The 17,832-nt window shown below is 40.9% G+C and overlaps 1 protein-coding gene across 1 annotated transcript; it reads right to left on the reverse strand.

The window, feature by feature from the left end:
* On the reverse strand, positions 1-16,136 carry fundc1 (FUN14 domain containing 1). Its single transcript, XM_078408696.1, has 5 exons — positions 16,010-16,136; positions 10,663-10,819; positions 7,712-7,787; positions 2,356-2,484; positions 1-426 (listed from the first exon to the last, which is right to left on the reverse strand). Exons 1-5 carry the CDS (start codon positions 16,023-16,025, stop codon positions 349-351), a joined length of 456 nt encoding a protein of 151 aa, XP_078264822.1. The 5' UTR covers positions 16,026-16,136; the 3' UTR covers positions 1-348.
* Between the last annotated feature and the right edge of the window lie 1,696 nt (positions 16,137-17,832).

Below are 17,832 nucleotides of genomic sequence, written 5' to 3' on the forward strand. Positions count from 1 at the left end.
ATAATAAGCCATTTATATATAAATTAGATCTCTTCTTAAATACTATGTAAAAAGTCTAAACAACAGAATGTACAACATTTGTGGCTTGCAAAAAAGTTTTACAGCATGAACTGATAACAAGAAAAATATACAATCTAAAACTCAAAAATTAAAGCCTTCTTACGATGAATTAAAATTACAAGTACAGGATAATTATTTTTGTCCTTTTAATATTTAGTTGAGTGATTGGAACTTTCTAATGTGCTGCAATACTGCAATGCTGCAATACTGATCTGCTCGTATTGTTGATTCGATGCAGTATCTTTTCAGGAGCAAACTGTGTCACTGTGTCTGCATTGTCAGAAATTCCTAGGAAGCCAGTCCCAATAAAAAGCCTCCAACAAAACCACTTGTTAGCACGATATTCTTCTTTACAAATTCAGCTGACTGTGGGTGGGAAAAAAATCAACATTCAAGATATTTAATTTCGAAAGATTTTACTTTAAATAATATTGCAATATTACAACTGTTTTATGATATTTAAGGAAATGATTTTCAATTTTAATGTTGCATCGGTCAGGAAAAGCATATGCTGATAAAACTAGATGTTTATTAGATTATGCTTAGTGTTTAAGATACCCAGAGCTATGGATTTAACGAAACATTATAAATACGTTTCCACTATATCAAAAGGTACACTCTTAAAATGGTGCTCAAACTGGTGAAAATTCTATATAAAGATCCAAAATATGTAGTTTCTTGGTGTTGGGTATTGGTCTTTGGTCGGGTGGTGAATCTGTGGAATTCATTGCCACAGGCGGCTGTGGAGGCCAAGTCAATGAATAGTTTTAAATTGGAGATTGACAGATTCTTGATTAGTATGGGTGTCAGGGGTTATGGGGAGAAGACAGGTGGACCAGGTTGAAAGGGATAGATCAGCCATGATTAAATGGCATAGTAGACGATGGGCCGAACGGCCTAATTCTTAGAACCTATGAAGTTATGGGTGGAGAAAATGTTGGAGTTAGAATAGTAAAATTACGAATATTGTACAAAGGTCTGCAGATGGTGGAATCTGGTAGGAAAGGAAGGTGGATAGTGAAATGCGGAACCAGAGTAAGGGATGGTGGGCAGATGGGAAATAGGAGATCAGGGGGAGGTAGGGGTGTGTGATGAGCAGAAGAAGGAGAGGAAAGGAACTTGGTAATGGGGGATGTGGAGAGTGGAAAGAAAGATGTACATGAGAGGACTTGGATTAATCAGAATGAGACGGTGGGGAGGGGGTTGTTACCTCCTCCAGCCTAGTCTATTGCATTCAGTGCTCTCGCTATGGTCTCCTGTACATTGGTGAGATCATATGTACATCAGGCAACCACTGAACACTTGCCCTCAAGGCCAATAGGAGCTCCCGGTTGCTAGCCACATGAATTCCCCGTTCCAAATCCATATACCGACCTGGCTGCCCTTGACCTCCCCCATTGCCAAAGTGAGGCCACACCCAAACGGGAGGAACAGCACCTCATATTCCACTTGGGTAGCCTACAACCCAAGGCATGTGGTTGACGTGACTTGCAGGCTAACCAATACAGAGTCCAAAACTAAGTGTCCTGCTTTGGCTTATTTGTAATATGTTGCCATAATCTGTACAATCATTATCCCTCATACCTAAATTCTCTAATTGTTATTTCTCCAGCATGGCAAATCTCAGAATGAGATTTGATTAAGAGGTTTCATATCAAACATCAAAATGGACAGGCTAGAGAATGAAACAAGATCCCTTAATGAAACAAGATCCCTTAATCAAAAAGATAGGTATCAAATCCTTTCATATCTCATTGAGAATGACAGTGGAGAACAAAGCATTTAACATGGAGAAATGCTTCATGAGTATTGCCACCCTCAGCAACAGGGAGGTCAACTCACAATTGCAAGAAATAAATCATTTGGTTTGAGGGAGGAAAAGAGAGGAAAACAAATATGCATTTAAACTGGATTTACAATATGTAGATAAGAGATTTCTAATCCTTGACAATGCAGTTTTTTTTAACCCCAAAACTACTGGTTAAATGACCACCTGGACCTCTCTGTGGAATAAAGCCTATTGACCAAATGTAGCAAATTAATGAGTGTTTTATTAAGAGTTTGACGTTTTCAGTTTAGGGGATGTAGGAACTGGAAAGAAAAGGTTTTGGGTTCAACCCTTGCTCTTTGTATATCGACCAATCTCATTTGTGGCATTGATAAGAAGGCCGGAACATGGTGGAATCAATATATTACATGGAGGAAAATGTGGCAATTGGATGCAGGAGGGGTTGCTGTGAAATTCAGCTAAAGGACCACTTGTTCAGAAAACTAATTGACACCAATTTCCCTCACCTCTTCAATAAAGGTGTTGATTTCAGGAGCAGCTTTGTTTGCTTTTTTCCTCAATTGTCGTTTGGCTTTATTTACATCTTTTTCTACCCTTTTCCAATCCACTTTAATATAGCCAGTGTGATTTGCAACCTGAAGAAAAAATAGACATTATTGATCAAAGATTGAAGAAATCCTTTATTTTTAACCATGGTCCATAGACTTTACACCAGACTTGCTACGATGGTGTCATACAATTGTGCAAAAATCAGGTTGCCTACAGAAAATGATGTGTTTTGCACAGCTTCAAATGATTAATCAATATTACTTAATGCAAATTAAGTTAAAGCTCAAGTTGTATTAATGTCTGTTACGTTACTTTTCCTTAAAAAGTTCTCTCAAAATCTAATCTAAGTCCTAAATAAAATATGAATAACATATCTACCTCAAAGTCTTCTTGCTTTTATGTGCTATCATACTATAGTTTCTTTGCTCCATCAACCAATCAACTGATCAGAAAAAAACCTCCCTTCATCTATCCTGTTCCTGTTGAAAGGTTCTCAATGTGGGTTCTGTAGGAAGGAACTGCAGATGCTGGTTTAAATAAAAAATAGACACTAACAGCTGGAGTAACTCAGCAGGTCAGACAGCATCTCTGGGGAAAAGGAATAGGTGACTTTTCGGGTTGACACCCTTCTTCAGATTGAGAGTCGGTGGGGTGGGGGGGGGTGACGATTCGGATCAAGATCCTTCAGACTGAGTCGGAGGCGGTGGTGATGTTTCAGGTCGAGACCCTTCTTCAGACTGGGTCTGTATACAATTATGGGGTTCAGGGGTGATAAAATGATTCAAGGTATAAATACATAAGGTGGAAAAGGGTAACAAGAGAGTGGGACCTCTCAGGTATCAAAGCGGTCACCTCTGTGTGGAGCCTCAGATGGGCAAGGTCCTCAATGAGTATTTCTCCTCTGTATTTACCGAGGAGAAAGACAGAAGGACGGAGGAACTTGGGGCAGTCAATGGAAGTGTGTTGAGAGCAGTCAGTGTTATTGTTGAAGAAGCACTGAAGGTATTATCATGTATGAAGGTAGACAAATCTCCAGGGCCTGATCAGATATATCCGAGGACATTGTGGGAAACTAGAGAGAAAATTGTGGGGCCCCGATTGAAATTTACGAGTCATCCTTAAATATGGGAGAGCTGCTGGAAGACTGGAGGGTGGCAAATGTTGTACCTCTATTCAAGAAGGGCTGCAGGGAAAATGCTGGGAACTATAGGCCGGCGAGCTCAACATCTGTAGTTGGAAAGTTACCAGAGAGTATTCTAAAAGATAGGTTATACAGGCATTTGGATGGGCAAGGGCTGATAGTCAGCATTGTTTTGTATGTGGGAGGTCGCGTCTCACAAATCTGATTAAGTTTTTTGAAGCCGTGACCAAAAAGGTCGATGAGAGCAGAGCTGTAGATGTCGTATACATGGATTTCAGTAAGGCATTCAACAAGGTTCCGCATGGTAGGCTGCTCTGGAAGGTTAGATCGCATGAGATCCAAGGAGACATAGCTGAATAGATAGCAAATTGGCTTCATGGAAGGAAGCAGAGGGTGATGGTGGAAGGTTGCTTCTCGGACTAGAGGCCTGTGACTAGCGATGTGCCTCAAAGAGTTCGGTACTGGGTCCATTACTGTTTATCATCTACATCAGTGATTTGGATGAGAACATACAGGGCAAGATTAGCAGGTTTGTTGATGATACAAAAGTGGGTCGTTTTGCAGATAGTGAAGATGGTTGTGAAAGATTGCAGCAGGATCTTGATCGATTGGCCAGGTGGGCTGAGGAATGGTTGATGAAATTTAATACAGAGAAATGCAAGGTTTTGGGAAGTCTAACAAGGGCAGGACCTACACAGTGAATGGTAGGGCTCTGGGGAGTGTTGTAGAGCAGAGGGATCTAGGAGTGCAGATGCATGGTTTCTTGAAGGTCGAGTCGCAGATAGATAAGGTGGTCAAAAAGGCTTTTGGCACATTGGCCTTCATCAGTCAGAGTATTGAGTTTAGAAGTTGAGAGTAAATGTTGCAGTTGTACAAGACGTTGGTGAGACTGTATTTAGAGTACTGTGTTCATTTCTGGGCACCATGTTATAGGGAAGATATTGTCAAGCTTGAAAGAGTTCAGAGAAGATTTACAAGGATGTTGCCAGGATTAGAGGGTCTGAGCTATAGGGAGAGGTTGAGTAGGCTGGGTCTCTATTCCTTGGAGCGCAGGAGTATGAGGGGCGATCTTATAAAGCTGTATAAAATTATGAGAGGAATAAATCGTGTAAATGCACAGAATCTCTTGCCCAGAGTTGGGGAATCAAGGACCAGAGGACATAGATTCAAGGTGAAGGGGAAAAGATTTCATAGGAATCTGAGGGGTAACTTTTTCACACAAAGGGTGGTGGGTGTATGGAACAAGCTGCCAGAGTAGTTAGTTGAGGCTGGAACTATCCCAACGTTTAAGAAACAGTTATAGACAGGTACATGGGTAGGACAAGTTTGGAGGGATATGGACCAAACACAGGCAGGTGGGACTAGTGTAGCTGGGACATGTTGGCCGGTATGGGCAAGTTAGGCCGAAGGGCCTGTTTCCGCACCATCACTCTCTGACTCTAAATCATCTATTACTAATTATTTTCTGCACCCTCACAAAAGGGATTTGTTCAAGTAGGCATCATTTCGGCACAGAAAACATGGGCCGAAGGGACATGGACCTTCTTATGTGCTGTACCTTTCAATGCTCCCTCAAAGATTTACAATTACTAGAGTATGTTGACTGGATATGGATGCTATACCCCAGTTCTGACTCAACCAGTGTTATGTAATGTTTCAACAGCACATCATATTTTGCTTGGGCAGCTTGCAACCCAGCGGTATACTGATTTCTCTATTTTCAAGTGACCCTTGCTTTCCCTCTCTCTCCATCCCTCCTCCATCCTAGTTCTCCGATTAGTTTCATTGTCCTCCTGATTAATTTTGATTGTATGCCTCGTTGTCACCTTCCCCTCAGCCAACAATGAACCATTCTACATTTCCTTGATCAGCATTTGCTTTGATCAGTCATTTCCACACCTTACCCTTCCATATCTCTAGTTTCCCTCTCCCCTGAATCTCAGTCTGAAGAAGGGTCTTGACCTGAAACGTCACCTATTGCTTCTCTCCAGAGATGCTGCTTGTCCCGATGAGTTACTCCATCATTTTGTGACCATCTTTGGTGTAAACCAGCATCTGCAGTTCCTTCCTACACGTTTAACCTAACTTCTCAGGTTTTATACTTTATTGCTCTATTTATGAACCCAGGGATTGTTTTCTGGTTTACAAACAGCCGTGTTGAATTTTCTAATCATTTTCAAAGATTTATGCACATATGCTTAGATTCCTCTATTTCTGCACAAGCTATAGAACTGCATCATTTAGATTTTATACCTAAATATTACATTTTTCACTCTTTTTCATTAACTTTTATACTTCGCATGTCTGCCAATTATGCAAGCCTGTATCCTCTTGCAGTTTATTCTCATTATTCTCCTCACTGTTTACTACAACTCCAGGTCTGGCATCATTCGCAAATTTTGGATTTTTACTTACAACACCTGCATCCAAGTTATTTGAATTAAAAATGCAGCACCATTGGTACCAACTCCAGAGGCAGGAGTTTTCTGTGCTTAACCCAATTTTTAATCTATGCTGTCACTGGCTGCTTTATTCAATGGACTTCCATTTTGTTAACCAGTTTTTGCATTGTATTTTGTCAAATGCCATCTGAAAACCCATATATAAGACATCTACTGCATTCCTGTCATTATACTTCTCTGTTATCTCAATAATGAATTCAATCAAGTTAGTAAAAAACAAGTTGCCATCAACAAATTGTGGTTGTTCTTTAAAACTATTCCAAGGGATTGTGTATCCCAAGTCTGATTATTGTTCTTAAAATCTTTCCAACCACGAAGAACAGTCTGAGAATACAAGGCTTGTCCTTACTCTTTCTGCACAGATGTCACACTTGCCATTGGGAAATTATGGAAAGCTTTTTGGCATTCTTTACCCCCAAATTCCCCCAGCAATCTAGGATGCGAGTCATCCAAACCAGGTAATTTACTGACTTTAAGGATTGCCATTCTTTCTAACAGCCCTTTCTTATCACTTTTTGTCTAATCTATTATTATACTCCCCTAACTTCAACCAAGATGTTGATAGTATATTCTTTATTGGCAAAAACACAAAATTCCCATTGTTCCATTTTGAATATCAGATAAAATATTTCTATTTTTCAGTTTTGAAATTTAACATAACCAGTACTTAAAACAATCGGCATGGGGTTAGCATCAGTTGAAAGACAAACTAATTGGCAGACATGAGGAACTGCAAATGGTGGATTCTTGAACAAAACGAAGTTCTGGAGTAATTCAGCAGATCAGGCAGAAGCTGTAGAGCAAATGGATAGGCAGTGTTTTGGGTAGGGACCCTTCTTCAGATTTATTGTTGAAGGGGGGGGGGAGCTGGAAAAGAAGTGGAGGCAGGACAAAGCCTCTCAACTGATCAGTGGATCAGTGAAGGGGGGTGATTGGCAGATGGGTTGACAAAGACTGGAGATGAAAAGGAAACAAAAGGATGTCAGATGAGAGAATAGGAGTGAAATGTAAAGTTAAAGGGAGGGATATAGGTGGGCGAGGGGGGGAAGAGGTAGTGGGAGAAATGGGTGGGGGAAGGCAATGGAAAAAGAGAAGGGGAAGGGGAGATGATACTTAAAATCTGAGAATTCAACATAAATATGTACATTAATTAAAACATTAATAGTAGTATTTTGACATATGCTAATCCTCCTTCTTGTTTTAACAGTTAAGGGGGTTCCCATCCGGTTCTTTTAAGTACCATATACCATGCTTCACTCCTGCACACCTCCAAGCTGCTTCTGTTAACATCATTTATTGGCATCAGGAGAGATTGACGAACTTGTAGCTTTGAATCACTACTGGAATAAACTAAATTCACATCAGGACAACGCTTCTTCTGCTGCAAAGATTTCTGCAAATGTAAACTTGCATTAGATTTATAACTTCAATCTCACCAATGTTGGTCAACGCCATTTCTGGATATCACATTCCTTTCACTTACCACATATATTCAGGAACAATAAAGCTTACGAGAAAATGAACATTCAACCTGTGAAGCAAATCATTAAATGAAAATGGAAAACGGTCTCTCATAATGTTGTACTGTCTTAGACTTAAAGCTAAAACAAAATCCCAGATGTTTATTTCTATTTAAACTACTCTGGTTTGGCTGCTGTGCTCTACACCTGCAACATTCACAAAAATGAGATAGATCCATAAAAGATTTACCTGCATCAAAAGGAATCCACCTCCAATGGCTGTAGCTGCTAGCTTGCCAATCTTCTGAAATACAAAGCCTGCACACCTGAATGTTAAGAAAACCAAAGCATCAAATGTAAATTTGTTTTTTTTAAATAAGACATTACTTGGTTTAGTCCTTAATATCAATTCTGTTTCATCATTTGCAGATGCTGAGTATTGCCTATATTTTTTGTTTTTATTTCTAATGTTTAGCATCAGCCACATTTTATTTTTGGACGTGACAAAAGTAACACTGCCCTTCAATCTTTGCCAGTTTAATTTTTTTTCTAGTTTCCTGGCCCCTTTCAAATTTACATATTCATAATCAAGTCAGAACATTTGTTAATATAGCCTAGGCTCAAATGTCACTTTTGTTAAATGTCGATTTTAATTCTCATTTTCCATTGCGAGAGAAAGCACAGAAAATCCATGCCACTGGAGATAAATGGGATTACTGTGGATAGGGTGAGCAGCTTTAAATACCTGGGAGTCCACATCACAGAGGATCTGACATGGACAACACACATTGCCGCACTGGTGAGTAAGGCAAGGCAGCGCCTCAGACAGTTTCCTCAGACAGTTGAGGAAATTCAGAGTCTCTCTGAGGATCTTTCAGTGCTTCTACTCTGGGGCTGTAGAAAGCATCGTGTCCGGAAACATCACAATCTGGTTTGGGAATAGCTCTGCCCAGGACAGGAAGGCTCTGCGGAGAGTAATGCATTGGGCTGAACACACTATGGGAACTACACTCGCCCCCCTGCAGGACCTATACATCAGGAGGTGCAGATCCAGAGCCAGCACCATTATGGGGAACCCCTACCACTTGATGCCACTTTCATTTCACTGCACATCTTGTATATGTGACAAATAAAGTTGACTTGACTTGAGGTGTTAGGCTAAATGTTCAGCTGAAATTGGAATTACATGTTGGTATTCAAAACTTTGCACTGCTGATTTGCTGCTCAAAACATCGATTACAATTAGTTAGGTGAATCTGTATCACTTAAAGTTTTATCTCAAGTCACCAGAAATATATGTGTAAAATAACTGCCAATTCAATTCCCTTTTTGGGACTTCAAAGCCACGTGCTTAATTGATTGATTAAGAACCTCTGAGCTGCAAGGAAATTGTGCAGGTTTTCTGTTTATAATAAGTATTCAAATTTGTGGTCTTATTGATCAACTCAGAAGTATCACAGCAGATAATGTTCTTTAGATGTTTAGATACATTTCCTGTGCTGTGTGTAGGGAATTATATCTCATACATTAGATCTGGAAGAACAGGACATTACAGCCAATGCAAACGAACAGGAAAAACATGCACTCCCTTGCAATCATTTTCTTGGGCAAACCTACAAGTGGATCAAAATTTATGGAAAAATTATTCTTCCAAATTAAAGAGTTTTACCAAATTAGCTAAGATGTTCAACAATCTTCTTATTTATATAATGTATAATACAAGCATTTGGCTTAAGTAAATAACTTATGTGGCATGTATAACTAAACCAAGGACACTAATCATTCACGAGTTAAAATAACAATGCGAATGCATTCCCTTACGGGCTAACGGATATTTACCACATCCATTCCAGTAGAAAAGAATGCAGACCGCTCTTGGAATTGTATTCTTTTAAGAACAAGTAACTTTTTTATGGAGTGGTCATTTTGGAGCCGTTATGAGTGGCTGCTGTAGTAAGTGCTGAGGCTTAGGTTTATGAGGATTAGGTAAGGAGGCTGAGTAGAGGTAGAAGTAAAGGTAGAGTTAAGAGCAGATAATATGGATCGGAAAGGATATGGACCAAATTGGACTAGCTTAGCTGGGCATCTTGGTCGGCATGGATGAGTTGGGCTGAAGGGCCAACCTTCCTTGCAGTATTACTCTATGACTTCTTCAGAGTAACTGGAACAATTTTGCTTTTATATATAGGGTAACCTCTCCCATTAACAGTAACTAAACTAGCAGATAAACTTTCAAAAGCATTTTTTTAAAGTTAAGCTGCATTGCTAAAAACTATTGCAATTGAAATGAAAAAGAAAATAATATAAAAATCAATGGGAAATTGAAGAAATCTCTTACAGAAATGTTATCAAGTCTTCCTACCTCACCCCCTTTCCCATAATAATGTATGGGATGTATGTAATGGCCTTTGGTGAACTCTAGTACAATTTGATGTCATTTAAATTAATTTACATGCTACAGATCCAGATTAATGAAACTATTTTCATATAGGACCATAACAGGTAACAGAATCAGCATAATCTCATCGCATAACATCAAACTGAAATGAGAAAAATAATTTATAAAACCTAATCTACTGAGCAATCAAGGATAATTTAATTTAAATACAAGCCCATTTTTATATATGGCAGTTAAATGTAAACCATCATTATCATGAAAATCAAAATAAAACTGCAGATATTGTCTGAAATGAAAACAGAAATGTTGGAAAAGCTCAGCAGGTCAAGCAACATATGTACAAAGAGAAACAGTGTCTCACGTCCCATATCCTTGATCAGAACTCCTGGTCATGTTGTATTAAAATTATCATGGTTTTTATCTGTATAACCCAATTTTCATGAACCATTTATCACTAAAGCTATTTATGTATTTCAAAGCTGAACACAAAGTGCTGGAGTAACTCAGCGGATCAGGCAGCATCTGTGGAGGGAATGAACAGGCAAAGTTTTGGGTCCAGACCGAGTCTGAGTAAGGATCCCAATCTGAAACGCTGCCAATCGTGCCTGACCCGCCGAGTTACACCTGCACTTTGTGTTTTGCTCAAGATTCCAGCATCTGCAGTTACGTGCCTTTATGTATTCCACAGCTTTTCTTTCTCAATTTGCTCCCCGAGTGCACAAATACAGGGGAAGAGAAAGAAAACTATAACAGTAGATGAGACTTTGTTAAGTTTGACAACTTGCAATGTTGTTCACACTCACCAGCCAGTTACACCACCCATCATTAACTGAGTAGCTACAGAATATTTCTCTGCAACTGGACCAGAACTCTGCCCGAAAACACGACCCCACCACTCGTTTTGTCCTGAGTACTCCCTCAGATCTACTACCTCATAGGTTTCATCATCACTATTTTGGCCTAAAGAAAGAGCAGAACAAAATAATTTATTTTTCTACCATATAGCTAGCACACATGTTCTTACAAAAAAGCATAAGTATAAGAAAGAAAAGTTAAAAGTTTGTTTAAAGTCACGAGCAATTAATAACTTGGTTCCACTTTCAATTCTGTAGCAGATCTTTCTACTTCTCCACACCAGTATTATGTCAAAGATAAATTTATTTCACTCCAAAATCAGAGGTTCCCGAATATTAATATATTCACTGTGATCCCTTATTTGGATTAATTTATCAGGTTAATAATTAAGGTCCTCAAATTTAAATTAGATGATAGAATGATTAGGGGACTGATGAGACAATGTATCCACTGAGGAGGTGCCAGGAATCCAATACACAATGCTTAAAAAGGGTGAAGGTACTTGTCTGAACACTTGACATATTAGTTATGGACCAAGTACCTAAAGTTAGGTCTGAAGAAGGATACTGACCCAAACCATTGCCTATCCATGAGATCCAGAGTTGCTGCCTGACACACTGATTTACTCCAGCACTTTGTGTCTACTTAAAGTGGATAGACTGGATTGTTTTTCTTCTGTTAGCATGCACACAATGGGTCATAACTCTCTGCAAATCTATCTTAATTGAGCTAAGCGATAATAAGAAAACAGTTTCAGTATCCCTTGATAAGGAAAGGGAAAGTTATTTGCTTCTAATGCTACGCAGAACCATTGGTTGATGTGTGTTCCTGGGATATGTTGACTGGGTCATGACCTCTGATATTGCAAAATTCTGACAGCATACCATCAAAAGTTATTAAAAGGAGAGGATTGGTAAGAAGAGGACTATAAATGCTTTGAGCAAATCGCTATTTCAAGTTTCAGCTTAGCTCAATGGTATTAGGTTATAAGGTTGAGCATTTAGTTTCGACTGGATGCATGCTTTGCTTTAGCACTGAAGGAATGCTGCATAATCGGAGGAGGTGCTTTTCCAAATTAGAAATTAATTTACACACTCAGGTTAATTTAATTAAAGATAATTTAATATAACATTCTCTATTCCATTAAGTCATATAGCAGTTTTAATTAATACTAGCCGGGCGTGGACCCATTGGGTCCAAACCTCTCCTGCTGGTCTGGCAACCTCCGTTGGGTCCAAACCTCTCTTGCGGGCCCGGCAACCTTCCGTGCAAACCTCTCCTGCGGGCCCGGCAACCCCCATTGGGTCCAAACCTCTCCTGCGGGCCCGGCAACCCTCCCCCAACTGACAACTCGTGGACCCGTTGCCAGCCGGGGAGTCTTCCCCAGGGCTGGGGACGGGCAAGAGGAAAGGGGAGAGGGAGCCACTCACCCCGGCCCCTTGCGGCCATCGCGGCGGCCAGCAGCAGGAGAGCTCTCCTCAGCCCCCCCCCTCATTGGCCGTCACTCCCGTAACTCGAGCGGGTCCCGCCCCTCTCCGAGCGGCAACCCTCCCCCAACTGCGCACGCGTGGATCCGGCGGCCATCTTACATATTAGATCAACATGCCCCAACTGCACAGGCGCAGACCTGTTTGTTCTGCGCACACACGGATCCAGTGGCCATCTTACATAAGTATTAGATCAATGGGCCCCAGCTGCGCAGGCACGGAGGAGGACTTGGCTTCTTCCTCTCCGGAACTAGTGTATGGTTCTCCGCTCAGTTCCGGGGGATTTCATTCCGTTCGGCGCACGGACAACAGGAGCCGCCCTCATCCACGCTGCAGCACCTCCGTGAGAAGGTGGGCATGCTCTCTCCTGTCCCGATGTCTCGCCATGGGGTGATTCGTCCCCATATCCCGTCTGTTCTCCAGGACTGTCTGTACGTGTTCCTGCGTCGTGACGCTCACCGAGTGCCGCTGCAGCGGCCGTACGAGGGCCCTTTCCGGGTGCTGCAGCTTGGGCCTACCACGTTTGTTTTGAACATAGGGGGCCAGCGTGAGACTGTGTCAGTGGCTCGCCTTAAGCCGACCCATTTGGACATCAGTCAACCGGTGCAGGTGGCCCAGCCTCTTCGTCGTGGGCGTCCTCAATCTCGGCCGCTCCCGCCTGTGCCTACATTGGCCCCTGAGAGAGTAGATGTGCGTATGAGGTCCGCCGCCTCGTTCATTCGCCGGTTCATTTTGTGCCTTCGGTTCGGGGGGGGGGGGGTCTTGTGGTGACTCCTGAGAGTTAGGCCACTCCTTGGCCGAACCCTCAGCACTGAGACTGACGGGGTCTGGGCAGGGGTTGTGGAGAGAGAGGAGAGTGAACATGTGTGCTGGCAGCTTGCTGTGTTAATAAAGCCATCCCGACTGGACTAACCTGGCGTCTAGCCTTATTTCGGGCTGAACCGATTGCTCTCGCTACAATTACATCAGACACAAGGGACTGCAAATGCTGGAATCCTGAACAAGAAAATGCTCGAGGAACTCAGCATTGTGGAAAAACAAAGTTTTATTTTTCACACCTCCCCTTCTTTCTTTATCTGACACCCCTTTGTCTCCATTACACGTCTAGTCTTTTTTTACAATGCTACCCATCAGTCAACCCCCCGCCTAACTTCACCGATATCACTTGCCAGGCTTTGCCCCACTCCCATATCTTTTCTCCAGGTTTCTCTCCCCTACTCTGTCAGTTTGTATAGCATCACAACCCGAAACGTAATCTGTTCATTTCTCTCCACACATACTGCCTGACTCCAGTAATTTGTTTTTGTAGAAAAATATTTGGCCTTTAATACAGTATAATGCTGGTATTGCACAATATTTAACAGATTCACAGACATAACATTCATAGTAAATGTGGAACTGTGAAACATAGCCATGAATTTGTATTCTTGCTATCAATTCCATTTGCTTCCTTAGCCACAGTTCTGGTTTTAATGCGGTTATTCACAGCCTCAACAACCCAGTGACCTTTCAATGCCATACCTCTCAAACATATCTACTTCTTGCACTTTGAACATCAATAACATTATAAGCTTGACTATTTTGATGCTCATTTGGCCATCTCTGAGTAACCATGTTTAACAAATTTCAGTCCAACATCCCAAATATTCCCATTGTGCTACATTAGCTCCCGGTCTCCAATATAAACTTCCCACCATTGTTTGCAATCCCTTCTTGCTACTTCTGATTTCCATTAGCACATAATCCCACATTAGTTATTGCAACCTTTTCCCATATATCTTATTCATCTCCAAATATCCTTTAAAACATAATTGGGAGTCATGCCTTTAGCCATCTGGGATGCGTGGTCTAAAATTTCATCCTAAACTGTTTCAGGAATAGCTTTAAAAGTCCGCTTGTTTAATCAAGGCTACTCTGTTGAACAACCATTTCTTTGGCTTAGATTCAGCTTTTATCTGACTGTTCCTTATGTGAAGTACTTTGTGCTGTTTTACTGCCCCAATTATACTATAGAAATGCAATTTGTTAGGAACATATTTAAATAATAATCACTAATTTTGGTTTTAAATCTGATCTATACATGTCTGAATTATACACTGTTTCATGTTGTGTTTTTGCAAACTTTGGTATGATCCAACTTCAGTTGTTGAATATGTCTTATGTTCCCATCAAGTAGATTCATTAAGATGCGAGAATTAAAGACGAACAATTGTAACACATAACACATAAAGATGCGATATTTTATGATAGACTCGGGCTCGAAAGTCTCAATCAAGTTGGTGGTTAAAAAAAACCATTTAAGAAGGTCTATAGGTTTGATGACTTGGGAAAATATAAGATCAGGCAATTTAATTTCAGGTAACTTTGTTTCAATATGTAAAGAAAGGATATTTAGAGATAACTAGGGTATTATAGTCTCAAGAAAATTCACTGGAAGCACGCTTTCATGTGACCCAATTTCTTCCTTAAACAAAACATCATACAGTCGACAACTTTTCCGTGCATAAAAGGATTCTAATCAGCGATTAGTTTTGATAATAGGCTATAATAAACATGCATACATTATTGCCCATTTTACTTTCCATTCTTGCAGGGTGACTTGGACAGGTTGTGTGAGTGGGCGGATGCATGGCAGATGCAGTTTAATGTGGATAAGTGTGAGGTTATCCACTTTGGTGGTAAGAATAGGAAGGCAGAGTATTATCTGAATGGTGTCAAGTTAGGAAAAGGGGACGTACAACGAGATCTGAGTGTCCTAGTGCATCAGTCACTGAAAGGAAGTATGCAGGTACAGCAGGCAGTGAAGAAAGCCAATGGAATGTTGACCTTCATAACAAGGGGAGTTGAGTATAGGAGCAAAGAGGTCCTTCTGCAGTTGTACAGGGCCCTAGTGAGACCGCACCTGGAGTACTGTGCGCAGTTTTGGTCTCCAAATTTGAGGAAGGATATTCTTGCTATTATGGGCGTGCAGCGTAGGTTTACTAGGTTAATTCCCGGAATGGCGGGACTGTCATATGTTGAAAGACTGGAGCGACTAAGCTTGTATACACTGGAATTTAGAAGGATGAGAGGGGACCTTATCGAAACGTATAAGATTATTAAGGGGTTGAACACGTTAGAGGCAGGAAACATGTTCCCAAAGTTGGGGGAGTCCAGAACATGGGGCCACAGTTTAAGAATAAGGGGTAGGCCATTTAGAACGGAGATGAGGAAAAACTTTTTCAGTCAGAGAGTTGTGAATCTGTGGAATTCTCTGCCTCAGAAGGCAGTGGAGGCCAATTCTCTGAATGCATTCAAGAGAGAGCTAGATAGAGCTCTTAATGATAGCGGAGTCAGGGGGTATGGGGAGAAGGCAGGAACGGGGTACTGATTGAGAATGATCAGCCATGATCACATTGAATGGCGGTGCTGGCTCGAAGGGCCGAATGGCCTCCTCCTGCACCTATTGTCTATTGTGATGCGTTTTCTATGAATTTTGAATTGTTTCAAAATTATGTTGAATTGTTTCAAAAATATGGGAGAAATAATCTCTTATAATTTTAACATTACATCCACTAGTGCAACTGTACATTTAATCATTTCATAACAATTTTACGCCTAAAGGATCTCTGATGGATCTTCTCGTTGGAAATTTGGTTACAGCAATTTAATGAGCATTGCAATTTTTAAATAATAATACGCCGGTGTTCAATGACAGTGATCAAGCGGGAGAGGAGGCTCGTTCCTTCATCCATCGAGGCCGGTAGTGGTAACGCCGCAGCTTTTCCGCGTAAATACAGAGTGTGAAAGGGGAGCAATCGCAACCTACCTCCGCGGTCCGCCATACTGTCGCCAGTCTCAGCGCCTGGCGTTGACTCTGCTCCTAACCCGGAAGTACAGGCTGTGTGGGGTCAGAATGACTGACGGCCTGGGCGCCATGGTGATGGTCCACAGTCCAGACCAAGTTGACAGTAGCCGTTGCCTCCGAATCTCCACGAAGGTGTTTACAACCTTTCACCATATGTTCAATGGAGCTAATTATCCATTTAAATCATGATGCGTAAGAAAGAACTGCAGATGCTGGTTTAAATCGAAGGTAGACACAAAATAAATCCTTGTGCGGTGGTTATTAATGCTGAGAACTATTTTCCGCACTCTATCTTTCCCTTTGCCTATTTGAATTTGGCTTGGTTGTACATTTGGATCCTTCTGCAGACTAGGTAGAGCAGGTATCAGGGGGGAGAGGACATAGAGAAGGGGTCTCACTGACTACCGTCGGAGCGAGGAGAACTTCTTCAAAGTAGGCATAGTTTGAGGAGATCGTGAAGTGGAGCAGTCAAAATGCAGAAACAAGGAACTGCAAATGCTGGTTCCTGCTTAGTTGCTCTAGCACTTTGTGTCTTGGCTTGATTGTGACTTTTTTTAAATGATAAAACTATACATAGAACCCATCAAACCAAGACACAAAGTGTTGGAGTAACTCGGCAGGTCAGGCAATATCTCTGGAGAACAGGGGAACAGCTAGGGTGAATGTGCAGAGTCTATTTTTCAAGTAGGGGAATCAAGAACTAGAGGGCTTAGGTTTAAGGTGAGAAGAGAAGGATGTCACAGGAAGCCTGCGGGGCAACCACATGAAATGAGCTGCCAGATGAAATTGAGACAGGTCTAATAGCAACATCTAAAACACATTTGGACAGGAACATAGATAGGAAGGATCCAGAGAGATGTGGGCCAGTCGCAGGCAAATGGCATTTGCTTAGAATGGGCATCTTCAATAGTTCAATACTTTGAAGACAGTGCAGCAGCAATATGTTTGATTGATTCCTGGAATGTGGATTGTTCTATGAGGAAATATTGTGTTGAATAGGTCTAAACTCAGGACATCAGAACAATGAGGTAATCTCATTAAACAAGATTTTGAGGGGATTTGACAGATTGGATTCTCCAGATATGACAAGGCTACAGTATAACCAGGATTACTATATCTTAGGCTAAAGGGTCAGCTATTTAATCATAAAATAAGGAAAAAATTCTCCTGAGAGTTTACAGTCTGGAATTTTTGACCTCGTGGGCTACTTAACCATAGGGTAAATCAAGAGCTATGATTGGTAGGAGTCAAGAAAATAAGATGTATTTTCCTAAATAGTAGAGTAGTTTAAATGTACAGTTTATTCCTTTTTACACGTTCTTACATAGTAGGTTTCTTTGGTGACACTCTTATAGAAAAACATCTTAGGGCATTTTGCAGATGCTTTATTAAAATAAAACTTGATAGAACCCCAATAAAGAAAGAAAAAATGTAGGTTTAAATCAGAATGAAAAAGGAGTGGCTTAGGAAGGTAATTCCAAAGATTTGGGCAATAATAATTCAAGGGACAATGGTTCTGACAGAACTTTAAAACTGTGGATGCTGATGAACTCGAAAGTGGAGGAGTACAAAAGTGTGAAGATTATGAGACTGGAAGAGACTGTGAAGATAGAGGAGTCTGTCTATCTCTAAAAATCTCATATATGTATATATATATATATATAGATTTAGTATGTTCCCGAACTACAGCCAAAACGGTACACGATAGCGCAACAATTTTAGCACCACCTTAATCACCATTATCTTGTGGTTCAAATGGCTGTTATTTTTTTAATGTTTTTCAC

Source organism: Rhinoraja longicauda, chromosome 12 (genome assembly GCF_053455715.1).
Source record: "Rhinoraja longicauda isolate Sanriku21f chromosome 12, sRhiLon1.1, whole genome shotgun sequence".
Lineage (NCBI taxonomy): Eukaryota > Metazoa > Chordata > Chondrichthyes > Rajiformes > Arhynchobatidae > Rhinoraja > Rhinoraja longicauda.